We start from the raw sequence: 20,240 nt of genomic DNA on the forward strand, positions 1-20,240 counted from the left end.
TGAGTGGAATGATGAAGTGTCAGGCCCCTTGTATCTCCAACTGTTTTTTGTGTGCTGTCATTGTGTTTGTGTGTGAACTCCCCTATTGCAGATATGTGACAGAGTTTGTGGACCTGGGCAATGTCTCAGCGTTGAGAACATTCAGAGTTCTCCGGGCATTGAAAACAATATCAGTCATTCCAGGTGAGAGCTAGGTTAAACACGGAGGCTGACCTTTTAAAGCTCCATTAAAGATGAAACCACACTTTTAAGCAAAAGCCGTGTTGCTCGCTGCACTGTATAAGCAAAAGAAAAAAGCAAGAATCGAAAACTTTTGTTTTCAGCGATTCTTTGCTTTTTAACTATGACAGCTTGGTTATTATTATTATTTTCCAAATCAGCCTTTGCGTTTAACAAATTCTTGCATGAGACATTTGCAGTAAGTGGCTATATGATTTGCATCTTATGACATCAAGCTTTCCGCTTTTAAATTAAGAGTCAAGATTAAGGCTTTCATACTGATGCAAATTTTACCATTTGTTGCAGGCACTCCCAACCGAAACTTGCAATCAGTTGTGTTTGGGATTTTTATTTATTTATTTATTTTAAAAAATTATGCATAAATAGATGCAAAATGTGAAAGTTAGCATGGGCTTTTTTCTATGCATGGGAATTTTCTAAAAAGATGTTCTTCTCCAAACCATCGCCCATTTTTATTCAATAAAACTGAACATGGGATAATTGAAGTAACTATTTTTTTTATTAAAAACCCCCACCTTATTTGTGTTGTTGAACCTTTCATAAACTGACCCCACAATAATGGTTTGGGCAAGAGACACAAGCAAAATAAAACAATATACTTTTCTACACAGGGCTGATATACAAGCATGGATCGCAAAATTGCGTTTTTGCTTAGGCAAAGTGTTTCTCTGATTATGTACCACAGATACCTCAATATATCTGTTTTATTTTCATACACAGTTTCAAATCAGCATAAACCTAACAGCTTTTCAATCATGTCCACAGGCAATCAGGCTTTTTCATTAAACTGTCACAAATATAAGAACCATTTTGTTGTCGTTCTGCATGAAACATTAAGTCATGCACATTCACGTGGCATACAGTATATTTAGCGTGCAACATCGCAATGAATTTCCCTTTCTGTTTGCAGGCCTGAAGACCATTGTGGGGGCCCTAATTCAGTCAGTGAAGAAGCTCTCGGATGTCATGATCCTGACTGTGTTTTGTCTGAGTGTATTTGCATTAATAGGGCTCCAGCTTTTCATGGGGAACTTGAGGCACAAATGCCTGATTTGGCCGCCTGACAATTCTACTTTTGAAATCAACATAACTTCCTACTTTGATAGCACAATGGGAGATAACGGTACCTTTGTTAATAGAACTGTGACTACGTTTAACTGGGATGACTACGTCAGTGATGACAGTAAGGCCTGCTGACACATTATTACTTTTTGATTGATTGATTGATTGAATGATATATATATATATATATCTTAATGTTTTACTGATCACAGCTGGATTGTTTTCATCAATAGGCACTAAAATTATGCAGCCCAGCCTAGGCTATAGTGCTAAAACTGAGTCCTGGGTTTGCAGGCACTGATGATAAGCTGAATGGCGAAAAGAAAAACACACACCAATAAATAAATTTTAGAAAGGGGCAAGATTAGACACGGACACGCAAAACATTTTTTAAAAAAGACTCCTTGCACTCTGCTCTACTCCCCCTTCCTGCCCAGGGCAGTCCTATCCTCCGACTCCCCCTCAGAGCCGCCATGTCACACGAGGCTGGGCCTTGGTGGCAGCAGCCTCTCCTTCTCCTTGCCCTCTTCCCAGCAGCCACTGCCAGCTGCCCAAGGGAGGAGGCCAGCAGCAGCAGCAGCCGCCACCATGGAGAGGCAACAGGATCATAGCTGCCAAGTCTCCCGTATTCCCCGGGAAATCCCCGTTTTTCCAGCTGAAAAAACCAGATTTTTTTTGTTTCCCCCCCCCCGGTTTATTCTGGCGCGGCGGCCATTTTGGAACTGGGCGGAGCATGCTCAGAAGCTACTTTTGATGCTGCTCTGCCCAGTTCCAAAATGGCTGCAGTGGAACTTCTGGCGCGGCGGCCATTTTGGAACTGAGCAAAGCAGCATCAAAAGTCACTTCTGAGCATGCTCCGCCCAGTTCCAAAATGGCGGCAGCGCTACTTCCGGTCTGCTGCTTCTGGCACGGTCCCTTATTTCTCCGACAGCAACTTGGCAGGTATGAACAGGATGCTCCCCCTCACCACCCCCATTCAGGACAAGCGCCGGCTCCTCCTCCTCTGTGAGCTCAGTGGCAGCAGCAGTGGCAGGGGAAATAGGGACGCTTTGGGATCAAATCAGAAACTGGGTGGCTTTTGTAATTCCAGGACTGTCCCTGGAAAATCAGGACACTTGGAAGGTGTGCTTTACCTATGCTCACAAAGAAAACGGCAAGGCTTTGTGCTGATGTTATTGAATCACTTAACTTTAAATGTCTAGTCCAGGCATGTCAAACCTGCGGCCCTCCAGATGTTTTGGCCTACAACTCCCATGATCCCTAGCTAGCAGGACCAGTGGTTGGGGAAGATGAGAATTGTAGTCCAAAGCATCTGGAGGGCCGCAGGTTTGACGTGCCTGGTCTAGTCATTTTAACGTCCTTGAGTTTGCCTATGTATTTACCCACACAGCTGAGTCTAGTGCGTTGGGGGTTGTACAAGCTTTATACACGAGAGGTATGCATCATCCCAAGGCCATTTCTGTCATGAGGTACACTGGTGCAGCCCAGTGCGCTTCTTGTTTTCCTGTGACCTCTTATACTGTAATGGGGTTTCAAGCAGTACGACAGAAATTAAACGGTCTCACTGATTTGACACTGTATTTATTGTAGCACAAACTATTCTGCAGCCCAGGCCTACACATACTTTGCTTTCATCTTCTCTCCCCCTTTTCCTTTTGTATTATGTCTATCAGATTGTAAGACTGCAGGCAGAAACATATCTATATCTATATCATCTATATCAGGCATGGCCAAACTCAGCCCTCCAGATGTTTTGGGACTACAACTCCCATGATCCCTAACTAACAGGACCAATGGTCAGGGATGATGGGAATTGTAGTCCCAGAACATCTGGAGGGACATGTTTGGCCATGCCTGATCTATATCTATATCTATCTATATCATCTACCTGTACAGCACTTTGAAAAATTCAGGCCCTTTTAAAGCGAATAGTAATAACGATAGTAATAATAATTCACAGTATCTACAGGACTGTGCTCAATACTTTTGGTCTACAGGGGACTACCAATACTGTTTCATAACTAAGTTGAAGGGATTGTGCCACAATAAATCTATTGGACGATGTATATCCTGCCAAATATTCTTTCAGTGGGTGTACCTTCTGAGTGGAGTTGCATTCATGGGATGCTTCTGTCCGAAGGGAAGGGGAGACTTTCACAGGCAGAACTGGGGGCTACATGGAGAAAGAAGGAATTGGCAAAAATTACTTTATCTGCTTTCCACCAGTGGGGATTTCCACTGGATCATCTCAATTCCACCCATGAGCCTGTTCATAAATGCCTAGTTAGGATCCAAACCTTAATCGCTAAGATGTCATGGGACTCTCAAGTTATTTTCAGTGCAATTAAATGTTATCCATTTCTGTTTCCAAACAGATCACTTTTACTTCTTGGAAGGACAAAATGATGCTTTGCTGTGTGGCAACAGCTCAGATGCCGGGTGAGAGAATGGTCCATTACACCTTATTCAAGAGTGTGGGTGCAGCAGCTGTAGTTAAAGTAACTTTGCCTTTAATATCCACAGCATTTCAGATCTCTAGCATTTTGGGCTCAGAAGCCTGCTGTCTGGATGTCAGCATCTACATTTATGGGGATATGAAAGAGGGGGCTATGTTTGACATGGAGAACTTGTGTTTCAGTAACAACTCCCCCATCCAACCAATCTTTCAATTTTCTTCCTCACTTTCAGTACCTCTCTTAAGTGTTACACTAAAGCATGATAAATTTAAATGGTAACACTTTGTGGTGGTATGTTTAGGATTTGGGCAAGGCAATGGCTAGTTTTTCCTAGGTAATGTTGAAAAGGCATTGACCGTGTAAACCAGGCATCCCCAAACTGCGGCCCTCCAGATGTTTTGGCCTAAAACTCCCATGATCCCTAGCTAACAGGACCAGTGGTCAGGGATGATGGGAATTGTAGTCCAAAACATCTGGAGGGCCGAAGTTTGGGGGTGCCTGGTGTAGACCTAAGTAAAGAACCTGCAGTTCAAGGCAGTGGTGATCACCAAGACTTCGGGTGATGTGATGCTACAATTCGGGGGGGGGGCTCTCATGCTCGGTTCAACATCATTGTTTTGGTGCCCTCTGCAGTGTGACGCCCAAGGCAGCCGGTAGTCACGCTACCCTAAAACCCCTCAGTTCAAGGATTACATGGGGCCTTTAGTTTAATTTGCATCCCTCCTTATCGTTCAGCTCTCTGAACACTGCAGGTTCACTCTTGCTCTCCAACTCTCCTCTCTGGGAATCTCTTCATCTTCCACTTCATGTGTGTGTGCAAGAGGCAGACAAGGGATCTTGAAGCCTCACCCACCATCAGATCTGGCTCTAACCACTATTGGCTGCAGCCCCAGTTGACTTTTCCCATAGGTCAGTGGCTGTAGATCTTTGCCTGAAGTTGGCTTTCTTGAATTGTTCCACAGAGTAAAATCACAGTTAAAAAGCATTTTCGTTCTACTGAGAACTGGCAGACTATTTGCTCAAGCAAACACATGGATTGAGATGATGTTTTGAAAATGTATTCCCCTCCCCCACTTTTTTCTAGCCAATGTCCGGAAGGATATATGTGTGTAAAAGCTGGTCGAAACCCCAACTATGGCTATACAAGTTTTGATACCTTCAGCTGGGCCTTCTTGTCACTCTTTCGGCTGATGACTCAGGACTTCTGGGAAAACCTTTACCAACTGGTGAGAGACTTTATATGCCAGGAGTTTTAGCAATACTACAGAGGTTGATTATATAAACAGGAGCAGCCAGTGAGTTGCCCTCCAGATATGATTGGATTCAAATTCCAATCAGCAGTAGACAACATGGCCAATGGTCAGGGATGATGGAAATTGTAGTCTTATAATGTCTGGCAGGCACCACATTGAGTACCCCTTATTACGATTACCATAGTAATAGAGCAATGTATTACTATGAATACTTGAGTGTATTTCCAAGGTAGATGGTCTGTGTTACCATGTCACAGATAGAACAATCCATCTCAGGAACATAAAACCGCATGTTCCAAGTCAAGGGCAGGGTTGGCCACCTTGCCACAAATGGTACAGTCCATAGGGATTTGTTGCATTCGTGGTCAGGAACAGGGAAGCTGTGATAGCACAACAGGAGGAATGATAATTGGCCCAAGGTTAAGACCGTCCACAAAACCTAATGGTTTTCAAACCATACTAGTTGTTTCAACGTGTGGCCATGACTCCTGCTGACAGAATTGGTTATTCCAGCAAGCAACAGGGGAGAAATGTGACTCAGGTGCTTTACAAAATGTCTCTGCTGAAGTGAGTCGCAATGTTGCATAATGAACGTTTCGGTGTTAGTACTTTGCCTCCCCCCAGGGCCGGCCCTATGGCCAGGCTGGGTGGCACAGGGTGCCAGGGCGCCCACCCGCCAGGGGACGCTGCACAGCTGCGCCCACCCGCCCACTGCGGAGCTGCGCCCGCCCACCCGCCGCGGAGCTGCACCCCCGGCAGCCGCACTGTGTCCGCCTGCCCGCCGCGCTGGGAAACGGGGCGGGGCGGGGGCGCCGGAAGGATCTGTCGCACCATGGCGCCAGGGCACCAAATATACTTAAGACAGCCCTGCCTCCCCCCCACCCCGACCAGCAATATGGCTGCTGCAAAGCAAATTGGCTGCCTATAGAATGGCTTATACAGAATGATTGTACAGGCCTTGAATATCCCATTCTGGCAGCTGGCAGATGTAAAATATGCAGGGGGCCAGTTCTGTGGTCAGAAGTGGACTATGACAGCTGTTCCTCTCCCTTTGAGATAGAGGAAGCACATCTTGTATTAAGCATGAATAAGAGGTGAGGTCTAACTTTACTAACTGGTGTGTATATCCAATTGTAAAAAAGGAATGCCGTGGTTGTTATTACAGCCTCTTATTTGCCACATAGCTTGATGTGAACTAGTACATATAGCTCAGCTACATAAGACCAGCATGTATCAGTACACTAAGTTTCTTAACCATTTAACTTAAACTCATTCTGAACATGTTACTTGTCACTACTGTATAATAAAGAAGCCATTACATTTTATAGGAATGTTATTAACTCTTTCCTTCCTTCCTTCCTTCCTTCCTTCCTTCCTTCCTTCCTTCCTTCCTTCCTTCCTTCCTTCCTTCCTTCCTTCCTTCCTTCCTTTTATAGACATTGAGAGCTGCTGGCAAAACATACATGATCTTTTTTGTCCTGGTGATTTTCCTCGGCTCTTTCTACCTGATCAACCTGATCCTGGCTGTTGTTGCCATGGCCTACGAAGAGCAGAACCAAGCTACCATGGAAGAAGCCGAGCAGAAGGAGGCCGAGTTCCAGCAGATGCTGGAGCAGCTGAAAAAGCAACAGGAAGAAGCCCAGGTACCGTTCTTTCTTTTTTAACGATTATTTCTATTGACTATTCAGCACAGGAACAAGAAAGCTCAGGTACATTTCTAATGAAAATGTTTGGACAGTTTTCGCATAGCTTTAAAGTTCCAGCAGCCGGCGCTTTAAAGCTGTAATCTCCATTTCAACCTGCTTCCCAGCAGATATTTTGAGGAGAAATTTTCAAATATTGCAATATTTTTTTCAAACAGGTCTAGGTTTCAGTTGGCACCATGATTGGGGGGGGGGGGGGGTTAGATGAAGGCAGGAACCGGTGTCTGAATGTTGCACAATACTTTTTAAAGTGTTGGCCAAAGCCTGGGAGAAGGGGGCGCCCCTCGCTTCAGGCAAAAACATGCCAGCACTGAGTCTGTCATTCTGAGGTAAATTTGGCGAGGTCCTGGAAGGCTTTTGGAATTTGGAATTTGCTGTATTGCTTTGTTGAGATGCTTCTTCTTATGTAGTATGTGGGATTAGTGTGATGAACATCAAACTCATCTGCTTTTTTTTAAAAAAAATAGAAACCCTAGGAATAGTATTAACGGGTTAGTATTGTGTGCCTTAAATGTGTTTAACTTTGTTTACTCAACAGGCAGCTGCTTTAGCCGCCGCCACAGGTGAATCTAGAGAGTTCAGTGAAGTTGTTGGTGTCGGAGGGTTCTCGGAGAGCTCTTCAGTGACGTCAAAGCTGAGTTCAAAGAGTGCTAAAGAGAGGAGGAACAGGCGGAAAAAGAGGAAGCAGAGAGAACAATCCGAAGGAGACGAAAAAGATGAGGATGAATTTCACAAATCTGAATCGGAGGACAGCATCCGAAGGAAGGGCTTCCGATTCTCTATTGAAGGGAACCGACTGACTTATGAGAAAAGGTTCTCTTCCCCACACCAGGTAGGGAGAAAGTGCCCTGGCCTGTCTGTGTACTAATACCGGGCCAGGTGGAAATTGCTCAGCCTTCCTCATGTATGTATATTAAGGGGGATTTTGACGCAAAAGGTCCACTGATCCTTTCCAGACTTTGATGCCATGGAATTCAGGATCAGCTGGACATGGACAAACCTGTTCGTTTCAGTTTTGGCCATCTGAAATTCAGTTCTCCACATTACAACAGCAAAGTGCCTTTCAGGGTTGCCATATTTCAAAAAGTGAATATGCAGAAAGTTGTTGAGCTTGTTTTTTTTTTCAAAACTGTTGAGCCAAGATGACGTTCTTGAGCTATTTTTAAGGAAAATCAGCAAAAACGACCCTGCCGATATGGGTTGTCATGTTACATTTCCACCCTGGCACTGCTTCTGACTGCAGTATTCCGGGTATGTCTGGGAAATTCCAGATGTATGGTAACCCTGTTTCAGCAAGACACTCCCACTGGGCCCTCCCTTCCTGAGTGCACCCACTTCATCCTCCTCACAACCTTCTTTGCTGTCCCATTCACTGACTTTTCCCTCTGGGCTTAATCGTGCCCAGAGAACGAGGCATGCAGATGGCCACCCATCTCAGTGCTTGCTTGCTCTGAGAGGGTGAGGAAACAAGGCAGCAATAGCAAGGAGCAGGAGCATCAGTGGCAGAGGGCTTTAGCAGGTGAGCAGCAATGCCGGTCACTGACACCACCCTGGGAGCAAGCCATGGTTAGCTGGGATTTTGTCCATTTTTTGTTTCCCCTCTAAAGAATGGAGGACGATGAGAAACAGTTCCACTAGGTGGAGACGTTCACTGTAATCAAGTAGAACTGCCCAATAAATATTCATTTAATATTTACCTGTGTTAATATTGATACAGATCACTCAGGTTCACTGGGGTGAGTCCCTAAAAAGTGTCTGTGTTTCAATAATTCCTCAGGAGGGAGGGAAAGAGTTTTTCAACACAATCATTTTTATTGGTAATAATTTCTAGGTAATTGGGTTTGGTGATTACATGTGGTGATTTTAATGGTAGCCTGTTGATACAGCTACAATGGTTCTTTCGATTTTCCTACAATTTATTTTCAGATTTTTTAAATTTTTCGGATAATGTTATCTGTAAGGTTAATGATTATGATTCCTTCCTCCCTTCTTTCTGCGATGTTCTTAGTGTTGTTTCCATGATATTTAAGTGATGTTCCTTTCTGGGTATTTTACAGCCCCTTTGTAATACGAATTGTTATTTTCTTCTTAATCAAGTTCCAGTGGCATCTTACAATGTTGTAAACATTGGATTTCAATGTACATGTCAAACACCGGCATTTCACTATGCTTACGATGTCTTGGTCTTGCACACGGCTTACATGAGTTTCTGATTTGGGGTTGCTTCCCCATTTCCCCTCACAGTCTCTGCTGAGCATCCGTGGCTCCTTGTTCTCCCCAAGGCGCAGCAGCAAAGCGAGCATTTTCAGCTTCAGAGGCCGAGCAAAGGACATCGGGTCGGAGAACGACTTTGCCGACGACGAGCACAGCACCTTCGAAGACAACGAGAGCAGAAGGGATTCTCTCTTTGTCCCTCACAGACATAGTGAAAGGCGCAACAGCAACATCAGCCAGGCCAGTCGATCATCCAGGATGGTACCCGTGCTTCCAGCAAACGGGAAGATGCACAGCACCGTGGACTGCAATGGGGTGGTCTCCTTAGTTGGTGGGCCTCCAGCTCTGATGTCACCCACCGGGCAGCTTCTGCCTGAGGTAATAACAGATGAAGCAGCCACCGTTTTGAAACTGCGCAATCATTCGGCCAAGGAATTTCATTCCTTTCTGTGGAATGAAGCTCGCTTGGACTACTGCAATGTGCCCTACATGGGGGGGCAAGGTGGGGCTGCCCGGCGGTACCATTGGGAGTGCAAATGGCATGTCTCTGCAGCTCCCACCTTGCCACCACCCTTCCTGGAGGGGGCAGTAGTGTAGCCCTTGTCCATCACAGTGGTTGCCCCTGCTTGATAGCATCAATGGGACTTACCGCCAAGTAATATTTATGACTTGCAGCCTAAAGAGGATTTGGGTATCTTCATTTTCAGTTTGTGGGTATTCTTACGGGACCAAAGAGATGAGAGCTGTTAACATTCCTAAGTATTTTGTTTTCAGGGCACCACTACAGAAACAGAACTAAGAAAAAGACGCTCTAGTTCTTACCATATGTCTATGGATTTTCTGTCTGATCCTACTGCAAGACAAAGAGCAATGAGTTTAGCCAGCATACTTACCAACACAATGGAAGGTATGTAGAATCCTTCCAAAACCCAGTGGATGAAAACTGAGATTACCATTTAGAAAACAAATAACAAAATGTCTGCTAACAGTTATCTGCTTCTGTTTGGCTGTATGTTATGTTCTCTGCATCCACAACAATTATTTTACTCTTCTGGTAGATATAAACCATTATGTTATAGCCACTGACTTTTGTTCCCACAGCCATTCTAAATCTAGGAGGGGAGAAGCTCTTGTTTTACCAATTTTAGTAAATGTAAATACAGTGATAATACAGAAATTACGATTGACAAACGTGGTGCAACAGAACATTCCTTTGAACTGCTAAGTCTCTGCTGAGCAAAGTTGAGCAGTGTAGAGTCACATTGATTTCAGCAACAGATTTACAATACAATCCTATGCATGCCTACTCAGAAGTAAGCCCCACTTTGTTCAGTAGGTAAATATGCAGCCTTAAGGACAGACAAGTGTCAGAGACTCAAACCCCACCCCCATTCCTACCAAGGAGCTTTTCCTAGATATGCTCTCTAGGTTAAATATCATATTGATAGCTAGGTGCCCAGTTTCTGGGCAATTTGATATTTGTATCTAGGAATCTGAGGGTGGCATCTAGGAGTTTGAAATATTTTTCAACTTCTTAGGTACTGCCAATTGTTTAGACCGCTAAATCTTTGTCCTGGTGATATTTAGAGCTGAGGAAGTAAAGGAGGGTTTTAATTGGCTTAGTTGAAATATCTCATCAAACCATGGTTTCTGCTACATAGTTTCTGCTCCATAGTTAGGAAACCCCACCATGGTTTGAGCTTCCAGGCACACAACAGGGAAACAACAGTTTAGAGTGCTTTCATTTCCCACATATTCACTCCCATTTCCATGGTACAGCAGCCTCTTGAGACTGCAGTGACCCTATCTGGGATTTGTCTGTGGCTTGTGGTTTCAGATATAAGAGCAACCCACTAAACCCAAACTGTGGTTTGCAAGCCAGCATATAGCTTTGGTTTGATATCCTGGTTTGGTAAATGTTAAACTGGGATCAGAATACCAACACCTTAATGAATCGTATCACAAAACACGCATTGTAGAAAAAAAACCTGTACCACATAATTATGAGTTGAATATATAGAGTGGATTATTTCTTTTTTATGCATTCTCTTTTCTCTCTTCTAGAACTTGAGGAGTCCAGACAGAAATGCCCGCCCTGCTGGTATAAATTTGCTAACATGTGCTTAATCTGGGATTGCTGGCCGCCATGGTTAAAAATAAAGCATATTGTTAATCTGGTAGTGATGGATCCATTTGTTGACCTCGCTATCACCATCTGCATTGTTTTGAACACCTTGTTTATGGCCATGGAGCATTATCCCATGACTCCTCAGTTTAACCATGTGCTGTCTGTTGGAAATTTGGTAAGTCCTTTGTAGTAAAATAAATAGCAGAAAGCAAAAAAAGTCAATTTATTTCACTTGGATTACTCTGTTGGACTTAGTTAGATATCAGCCACTGAAATAATTATGAAATTGCTTGGGTTGGATTGGGTCTGGATTAAGAGCCTAATTACAAATTAATTTAAATTTGCTGCTTGAAGTGGTGTCAGCAGTTTTGAAAAAGTAAAACCAAGCACCAGAACTTGTATGAGAAAAAAGTTTGGGCCTGAATGAGGAAGGAAGATTTAAGCCTGATCAAGTGGTTCACTTCTGGAGGGTTGTTTTTCCCCTTAATAAAACAATATTTTTGATGCTGTAGCTCTTCGTCTCTGCTCAGCAAACATTTGATGAATGTGATCATTGTTATCTGGGATGGATGACAAATAGTGGTTTTTGTGTGTAGGTGTTTACTGGCATCTTCACAGCAGAAATGTTTCTCAAGATAATAGCTATGGATCCTTATTACTATTTCCAAGAAGGCTGGAATATTTTTGATGGCATCATTGTCAGCCTGAGTTTGATGGAGCTGGGTCTTGCAAATGTGGAAGGGTTGTCGGTCCTAAGATCCTTCAGGCTGGTAAGTACCTCAGTAAGGTTTCAAAACAACTTTCGATCATATTATATATACACAGATTCATAATTTGATCGGTGTACAACAGGGCACTCCCACCACATATGGAAACACCTGCCCCAGCCTTGACAACCACCCCTAACCCTGTTGTACAATCATTTTGGCAGAAAGTTTTTTTTCTGTAGTACAGCACTGGATATTATTCCAGTGGACCCAGGCTCAGTGCTGTTATCCATTTCCCCAGGAACCATGCAGAATATAAATTACGAATGTACATACTATACATTTTACTACTTGTGCATGATTTTTTGAAAATTCGGTCAGGAACAAATCAGCAGGTAATAGTGTAATATTCTAATAGCACACCCCCAGGCATGTTTGCTCAGAGGTTTAAGTGTTACTCATTACAATGTAAGTGTATATAAGATTGCAGCCTGCAGCTATTAATCGTTCAAATCATTGAGACCTATCTGCTCTGTTCCCTTAATGCAAGAAGAGTAAAAAAAAATCACTGGCTGGATTCAACTAAGTAGTTCTGCTGGTGGGAGACCGCACAAGAGCTCATGCAAGCACAATGGGGCTTCCCTTACTCTCTTTTCACTGCATGCCCCTTGTGCCCTCCCCCCCCCAAAAATGGGGGGGGGCTCTGATGCACCCGAGAACCTCCAGAACACAGCACTGGAGCAGAAGAGGGAGGTCCTTCTGTCAGGCAAACAACAATGCTTATACTGATTGAATATTTGTTTCAGCACAACATTCAATTCTTCCCATTGTGTCTAATGTTTTCCATATTAGAAACTGGCTTTTAAAGAAATGCAGCATCCTAATTCTGCCACCAGGAAAATGTGCTCTGCTAATCAGATCTAGTCACTAGGAGAAGTCTTGCATATGTGTAAGCCGAAATTATTTAATCTGCAATGCAAGTATTTGATTAAATATTTTAGGCTCAATTACCTATGAATAAAAAATATATACATTGTCAGCTTTCATCAACCTACTTCCTCCAGAAGACAGCTCTTATATTAATTGAAATGTAAAGATAATGAATACTAATAGTGATGTCTACTTACTCTTACTTTTCAGCTTCGAGTTTTCAAATTGGCCAAATCTTGGCCAACATTAAATATGTTGATAAAGATTATTGGCAACTCAGTGGGTGCTTTAGGAAACCTGACCTTGGTGTTGGCCATCATAGTCTTCATTTTCGCTGTGGTTGGCATGCAGTTGTTTGGCAAAAGCTACAAAGAATGTGTGTGCAAGATCTCAAACGACTGTGAACTTCCACGCTGGCACATGAATGACTTTTTCCATTCTTTCTTGATTGTATTCCGAGTACTTTGTGGAGAATGGATAGAAACTATGTGGGATTGCATGGAAGTTGCCGGACAAACAATGTGCCTTACTGTCTTCATGATGGTCATGGTAATTGGAAATCTAGTGGTATGTATCCAACAAATATATATTGTTTCTGCAACGCAAGATTAAGTGGGTAGAGCAAATAACACACAGGCTGTAGCAGGTTTCACATGACCTCAGCTCTTACTGGTTATAGCTCACAAAGATTGACATGGCATAAGGCAGGAATCCAGTCATCAGGCAGTCCACTTGTTGGCTGATAGCACCATCCAAACTTGAGTGCATGGATGTGTTCTCAATGTGCAACCAAAGAGTGTGGTATCTGGGCCAACTCCCTGAATTGGGTTTGGGCTGATGCCCGAAACAACACTTCAAGACCCCTTAAGAGGTTCCCCCCAGTGGGGAAAAGGATGGCCATCCCCATTTACCTCTGCTATGGATGCAGCCCAATGCCTCCAGGATATACAAATTACTGTGGTGGTTAAAAGGTTAAAGGTAAAGGGACCACTGACCATTAGGTCCAGTCGTGACCGACTCTGGGGTTGTGGCGCTCATCTCGCATTATTGGCCGAGGGAGCCGGCATACAGCTTCCAGGTCATGTGGCCAGCATGACAAAGCCGCTTCTGGCAAACCAGAGCAGCACACGGAAACGCCGTTAACTTCCCACTGTAGCAGTACCTATTTATCTACTTGCACTTTGACGTGCTTTCAAACTGCTAGGTTGGCAGGAGCTGGGACCAAGCAACAGGAGCTCACCCCATCACAGGGTTTCGAACTGCCGATCTTCTGATCAGTAAGCCCTAGGCTCTGTGGTTTAACCCACAGCGCCACCTGCGTCCCGGTGGTTAAAAGAAACAGCTAAATAAAATGTGCCCCAGGAAAGGATCGATCTGAAATGCATCAGGCCTGAAATAAATATTTCCTCAAGCCCCTGGAATTCCTTTCCCTGTTTCCTTTCCAGTACCCGTAATAAGAAGTTGCAACAAGCATGTAGAAAGAAAAAAAAGTGGATGAATGCTGCAGAAACATAGAAATATGTGTGCAGAAAGTCAGCAGTGAACAGACTCTTTCCCCTCCTTATTCTCAGTTTGAGATGCCTTGTTAGTTTCACCTCAACAATGAAGAGGCTTCTCCATACAAAAGCTTTCTACCACATGTCCATTACATGTTCTTTCCACACAAAGAAGGAGGCCGTAGGTCATGTTTTGCAAATCTGAAACTTCATCTTCAGGTATTAGACCCTAGGACGCCTTCAGCTTAGAGCAGCGGTAGGAAACATGGGCTACAACTTCCATCATGCTGTCTGGAGCTGATGGGAGCTGTAATCAAACAGCAGCTAGTCTTGGGAGCATGACATAAGGTTGGCTTGGCAGGATAATAATTAGGATACAAAATTGTTGCATCCAGAAAGGATTTATTGTCATTTAAATTGTGCAATATGTGAAGAACCTCTTGTCGCCTTTTTGCCTTAATAGGTTTTGAACCTGTTTCTAGCCTTACTTCTGAGCTCTTTCAGTTCAGACAATCTTGCTGCTACTGATGACGACAATGAAATGAACAATCTCCAGATCGCTGTGGCAAGGATTCAGAGGGGAGTCGATTATGTGAAAAGAAAAGCATATGAATTTGTCCAAAAGGCCTTTGTGAGGAAACAGAAAGCTCTGGATGAAATCAAACCACTCGAAGATCTGAACAACAAGAAAGACAGCTGCATTTCTAACCATACCATAGTAGATATTGGCAAGGACTTTAACTATCTGAAAGATGGCAATGGAACCACCAGCGGCATCGGCAGCAGTGTGGAGAAATACATAATTGACGAAAGCGATTACATGTCGTTCATAAACAACCCAAGCGTAACTGTGACCGTGCCCATTGCGGTTGGAGAATCAGATTTTGAAAATCTGAACACCGAGGAGTTTAGCAGTGAGTCAGATTTGGAAGAAAGCAAAGAGGTACGTTTCGTTTTAATACGCAACACTATATTGCTTCAAAATGTAATCCTTTTAAATACATGAAGTTCCCATTTAAAAACAAATGGCATTTTATTGTTTTACCACCAGTGTGAACAAGTGATATGCCTTGATATTTCATGTTTCCAAATGGAAAGGTAGAAGACAGTGATTTTCATTAACCAGTTGTTCATTATGGCAAGATTAACATTAACTTCATATGTTTAATATTCCCCACTTCTTTATTGTATCAAACCTATATAATAAATGAGGATCAGTGATAGTTTTGTAACCTTGTAATTAAATTCCTTTATTCACAGTATAATTTCAAAGGGCATTAGGGCAATATTGTCCACAGCTAATCATCTAATTTATCTAACATGACCTCTACCTTATCACTGAGTTCCTTGGTGTCAACTTGACCTGCCCTAGAATTCTAAGCTGAAAGAAGACAGGATATTTAGTACAAATATCTATGCTATGGGAAAAACCATTTTTGGATATATACACAATAATTTGTTAAGTTAGCTTTAGCCTCCCTCAAACTGTGAACAACCCCCACTGGATGTAAGAATGTGTTGGGGGATTTCCCCACCTACAGTAAATGCCTGAGATGTAGACATTTTGGGTTAGGAAGATAACCCCACACCCACCCATTCCCTCAGTATAGATTTTCAACCACTTTCCTCAATAATATTTGGGATAGAGCAATGGCAGATAGAATTCTGGGTGGCATGGACTAGTCTCATATTTTATTTTAGTTTGTTTTTTAATAATAATAATAATAATAATAATAATAATAATAATAATAATAACAACTAGGTTAGCCTTCACCAACACGGCATCCTCCAGCTGTTTTGGTGAAAGCTGATCTAGAGAATTATTTGGGGAATTGTGCTCATTGTCTGCCTGGCTGTTATATTTGGAACTGGGGATATCCCCTCTGCACAAAGATAAAATTAGTGACCCACAGATGCAGAGAGAAGGGAGGAATTTTTTTTGCCATGTGATATGCTTCTTGCATTACATTCTTAGAGTTGTTGCTTTTTAAGCACTTCTGTGTTTAGGGTTGTCTGGTCCCCAGCAGCACAAAACCCAAAATGTTAGGCAGGGCATTGTGATGAACTCAAACCATTGTTCTGCTAAAATAATTTACTATTCATACACAATGTCAGGACACTGAGGACAGATTGCAGCGAACTCTAAACTACAACCGTGCCACAATCTGAGCCAACTACCCATTATGTGGGACTTCCATTGTTATAATTCTATTATTCCCCATTCCCCCCCCCCTTTCTTATAAAATAGCCATAGCCTGGCCCAGGCAAATCTAGGCTGAGGTGCTGTAGGGGTGATGTTTGAGACTTTGCTCACACACCACAAACCCTATCCAAATAATAAGAGCATAGCTGCAAGTAGCTACAGAGGGCAAAAATTGTGGTCATCACAACTGTACCTAATAATAGGGGAATAATTTCCTGTGACAGCACAATCTGCTCAAGCTGCATGGAATTTGTATGCTTGCATACCTCAAAACCCTTTAGCTGCCACCTACTCTCAGACAATTAACACCCAGGGCAAAAACCTGGAACCCTATGTATTGTACGCTTTCCGTATGTGGCCCAATGTAGCCCATAGCTGCCAAGTTATCCCTTTTTTTAAGGGAAATTCCCTTATGCTGAATAGGCTTCCTCGTGAGAAAAGGGAAAACTTGGCAGCTATGATGTAGCCTGGTTTGATTCGCAAGATGGTGAGTTTGACTGGTGAATAGGTCTGCCTTAAGAAAAGCTGGTTGGGAAAGAAGATGGCCCCACTCATTCCACGACCTTGTTCACACAAAATGATAAGGTATAGTTATTGGAGTTGAGCAGCTCGGTACACAATCTAGTGCACATTGCTCAATCACTCCCATTTTGTTCCTCCCCTAAAGCTCTGGCTGGTCATTACCTTAGAACTGGGATTGTGCTTGTTGCTCCATAGTTAGCTATGATCAGCAAGCTAACAACAAACCATGGCTTCATTTGGGCTTGTTAGGAAGAAACAGCCCACAATCATAGTCCACTCATGACGACAAGCCAAGGCTTCATGGCTTGTTGGGAGCAATCAGGAGCAATCAAGCAGTGTGGCACCAGCACAAAGTTTTATCTAAACAAGCTATTGTCCATGGTTCATTGGTCTTCGGACCTATTAATAACACACACAAAAGTGTTGCTTTCCACAGTGTCATTTAAGATGATTTTTTTAAAAAAAAAATCGAATTCTAGGCATCCGGATGTGTTATAATGTATTTGTTAGGATTAAGAAATTTTAGAAGATATTTATTTACTGTATTAACTTTGGTAAAACTATGTCATAGTTATGTTAAATGAAAACAGGAAGGTTCCATCCCAAAGGTATTTGTGAATGTTCCAGCTTTGTGTTTGACTTTGAAACTAATTTCAGGTTTGTGATTTGAAAATCCAGTCCAGCAAGTCCAGGCATCTCCTCTGTTTTAGGACCCAGCTTCTAATTTACTTCTGTACATTGTAATCAAATTCTAGAAACATCTAACAGTGCATGATTTCGAGGGACATTTCTATTAAGGCAATGAGTACACCTTTTTCCTGTGTTGTTTTAGATGATGTGCAGTTAATACCTGTAAGCCAAGTCATACATAAAAATAATAATCCAAAATCAAAAGCAGAGATACTGTTTTATAAACTTCATGTCCTACCATTCTTACTTCTCGCAGGATTAAAATCAAGCTGGATCATTCAAGAATGCAGGTCTGGTGCTTTTTGTTTTTACCAGGCAGAGCAACGAGCAGCATCAATTTTGCACAGGTTACCTAAGCAAGTTGTTCTACCTCTATATGATCACCTTTTAACTGGATATGGATTGGCTTGCATGCTACTCAGCCATCTTCCTTTCCCCCCATCCATTGCAATGTTAGAAAGCTACACGGCTGCTCTCTGCCAAGTCAGGTGACTCGCATCACAGTATGGGCAGGCAGGATTGGCAACTCCAACATTTGTAGGGATTCAGACTCCAGTTAGTATCCTGCAATTTTATAGCAAGAAGAAAAAGAAGTAGTAGAAATGCATGCGACTTGTTCAACCTGAAAAGCATTTGTTTCACTAGGTATAACTGGGAGATGAAGTATGTTGGGCATAACAAAGGGATTAATTGCTTAATCCAAGGGTGAGGAACCTTTTCATCCTGCAGGTCACATTATCTCAAAGGAAACTTGATGGAAGACAGAGGCCACTGGTGGGTGAGGATTTCTGGCCAGCCTGGGCAGAGACATGGCATGAGGATGGCACCAAGGGCCCAAAAGGGAATCCTAGAGGGCTGCATTTCGCACCTGGGTCTGAGGTTCCCCACCCCTGTCTTAATCAAGCCAAGGGGTATTTTTATACTACTGTACTTACAATTAATGTTGCTGGGTGGTGTGCATGATTTCTGAGTTTATAATGAAAATAACTAGCGCTTTTTTTTTGCAAGCTAAAACGCGTGTGTGACCTTATAGCCTGCCATTAAGCTGTACAACGAATACAAACAGATAACACTTCAGCAACTTTTCGAAACTCACGCAAAACGAAATGTGGGGGGAAATCGACTAGCAAAACACTACTGCTGCAGGTTAAACAACACCCACCCTGCAGCTGCAAGCACACACACACACAAAAACCCCTCCACCAGGTGCTATTTTCATCTGGAGGGAAGTCTGATCAGAAATAATAGTTTCAGAAGGGGGCAATTTTTAATTTTTAAAAAAATGTTTTTAAAAAAGCAAAAGTGAAAAACCTCACCATAGTCCAGATACTGATCCATCCTATGTATGCTATTTTAAAATTTTTTATGATTTACACAATGCCAAACTACACATGACATATAGTTTGGCCCTTTAAACATGTGTCCCAGTCTTGGGAATAATAAGCATTGGAAAAAATGGGTGGACTACTTTGCAGCTATGTAAAACAGGACCTGAAAAGCATGCAAATGGGGTGGCACGTATCCTGCCACAAGCATTGCCTGCTGGATGTGATTTTCCTTCCCCCTCTTTCATTCACTACAGTGAAGCAACATGCATAAGTGTGTTGCTGATTGCTGTTGCCGAATATTGGTGTCTGTGCCACTTGTATGCAAAAAGGTTTGTTGCAAATTAAGAAATCATGACTTCCCTCAATTTAAGGGGATTTTGCTCTGTAGGTAAATGATAAGCCCAAATCATTTTAAATCAATTTGTATGTGTTTGCCTTCTCCTACCATTCCTTTAATAGCTCCCTCCACCTCTTTCTCTTAATTTCCATAGCATGGCAGGTTTTGAAAATCAGTTTTAATTAAAATAAGATATTGAGATCATTTGCAGATGCTCTGCTTAGTAGTTTTCCTTTTTTCAAAAAAAATAATGCTTACATTTCAAAGGAGCATGCAAGTTATGTAAATTGATGCAAATTGTTCATGCGCAGTTGTTATTGTCCAAAACACTCTTATTAAGAGCATAATTAAATAGTCTTGTTTTTTTGTTGCATCCTGAAATAATTCTACGTTGACTATACAGTACTTATTTATTATTTTAGTGTCAATTTTATAATTAAAAAAGCAGTTCCCTTTAGCATGGTTAGATGAAAATGGAGACCAGATGCCTATATCTTTAATAATTGTTTAGAAGAGGGAATTTCAGCAGTGTGGCTTGCATAACAACCTGCTGAAATCCCCTCTTCTACCCAACTATGAAAGGGCCAGTGTGGATCTGCCCACCCTACTTTTTTGTTATCGTATTATTACTGTATGAAACCATGATACAGCTACCAGCAGATCAGGTGTGTACACGAATAACAGTACCGCCAAACTTCTTCACATTTGTAAACCTTTTTGGTATATTAAAAGCAGGAGGCATTCAGAACCAAAACCATTTTAGAATGTTGCTAGATTGTGCTTATTTGTTCTGTTAGCAGCATACCTTCTGATGCATCTAAGATGCTCCCCCCACCAAAAAAAAATACCCAGAATATTAAGGTTTGTACAGTATCTGAACTCTAATAAATTAGCCATCCTTTAAATTGTGGCATACTTTCCATAGCATATTGTTTGGGGGCAGGACGGAATCTTGCTTTATGTTTGTCTGA

General features: G+C 42.5%; 1 protein-coding gene across 1 annotated transcript in view; it reads left to right on the forward strand.

Moving 5' to 3' along the window:
* The window catches only part of LOC118093527 (sodium channel protein type 2 subunit alpha), a 54,537-nt gene that overhangs the window by 13,121 nt on the left and 21,176 nt on the right, over positions 1 to 20,240 (forward strand). The window contains 12 exon segments of the mRNA XM_060280265.1: positions 1 to 183; positions 1,151 to 1,423; positions 3,678 to 3,741; positions 4,843 to 4,984; positions 6,448 to 6,654; positions 7,253 to 7,546; positions 8,959 to 9,306; positions 9,703 to 9,835; positions 10,993 to 11,231; positions 11,653 to 11,826; positions 12,904 to 13,260; positions 14,653 to 15,132. Coding sequence (XP_060136248.1) covers positions 1 to 183; positions 1,151 to 1,423; positions 3,678 to 3,741; positions 4,843 to 4,984; positions 6,448 to 6,654; positions 7,253 to 7,546; positions 8,959 to 9,306; positions 9,703 to 9,835; positions 10,993 to 11,231; positions 11,653 to 11,826; positions 12,904 to 13,260; positions 14,653 to 15,132 — 2,894 coding nt within the window.

This window comes from Zootoca vivipara, chromosome 1 (genome assembly GCF_963506605.1).
Source record: "Zootoca vivipara chromosome 1, rZooViv1.1, whole genome shotgun sequence".
Taxonomy (NCBI): domain Eukaryota; kingdom Metazoa; phylum Chordata; class Lepidosauria; order Squamata; family Lacertidae; genus Zootoca; species Zootoca vivipara.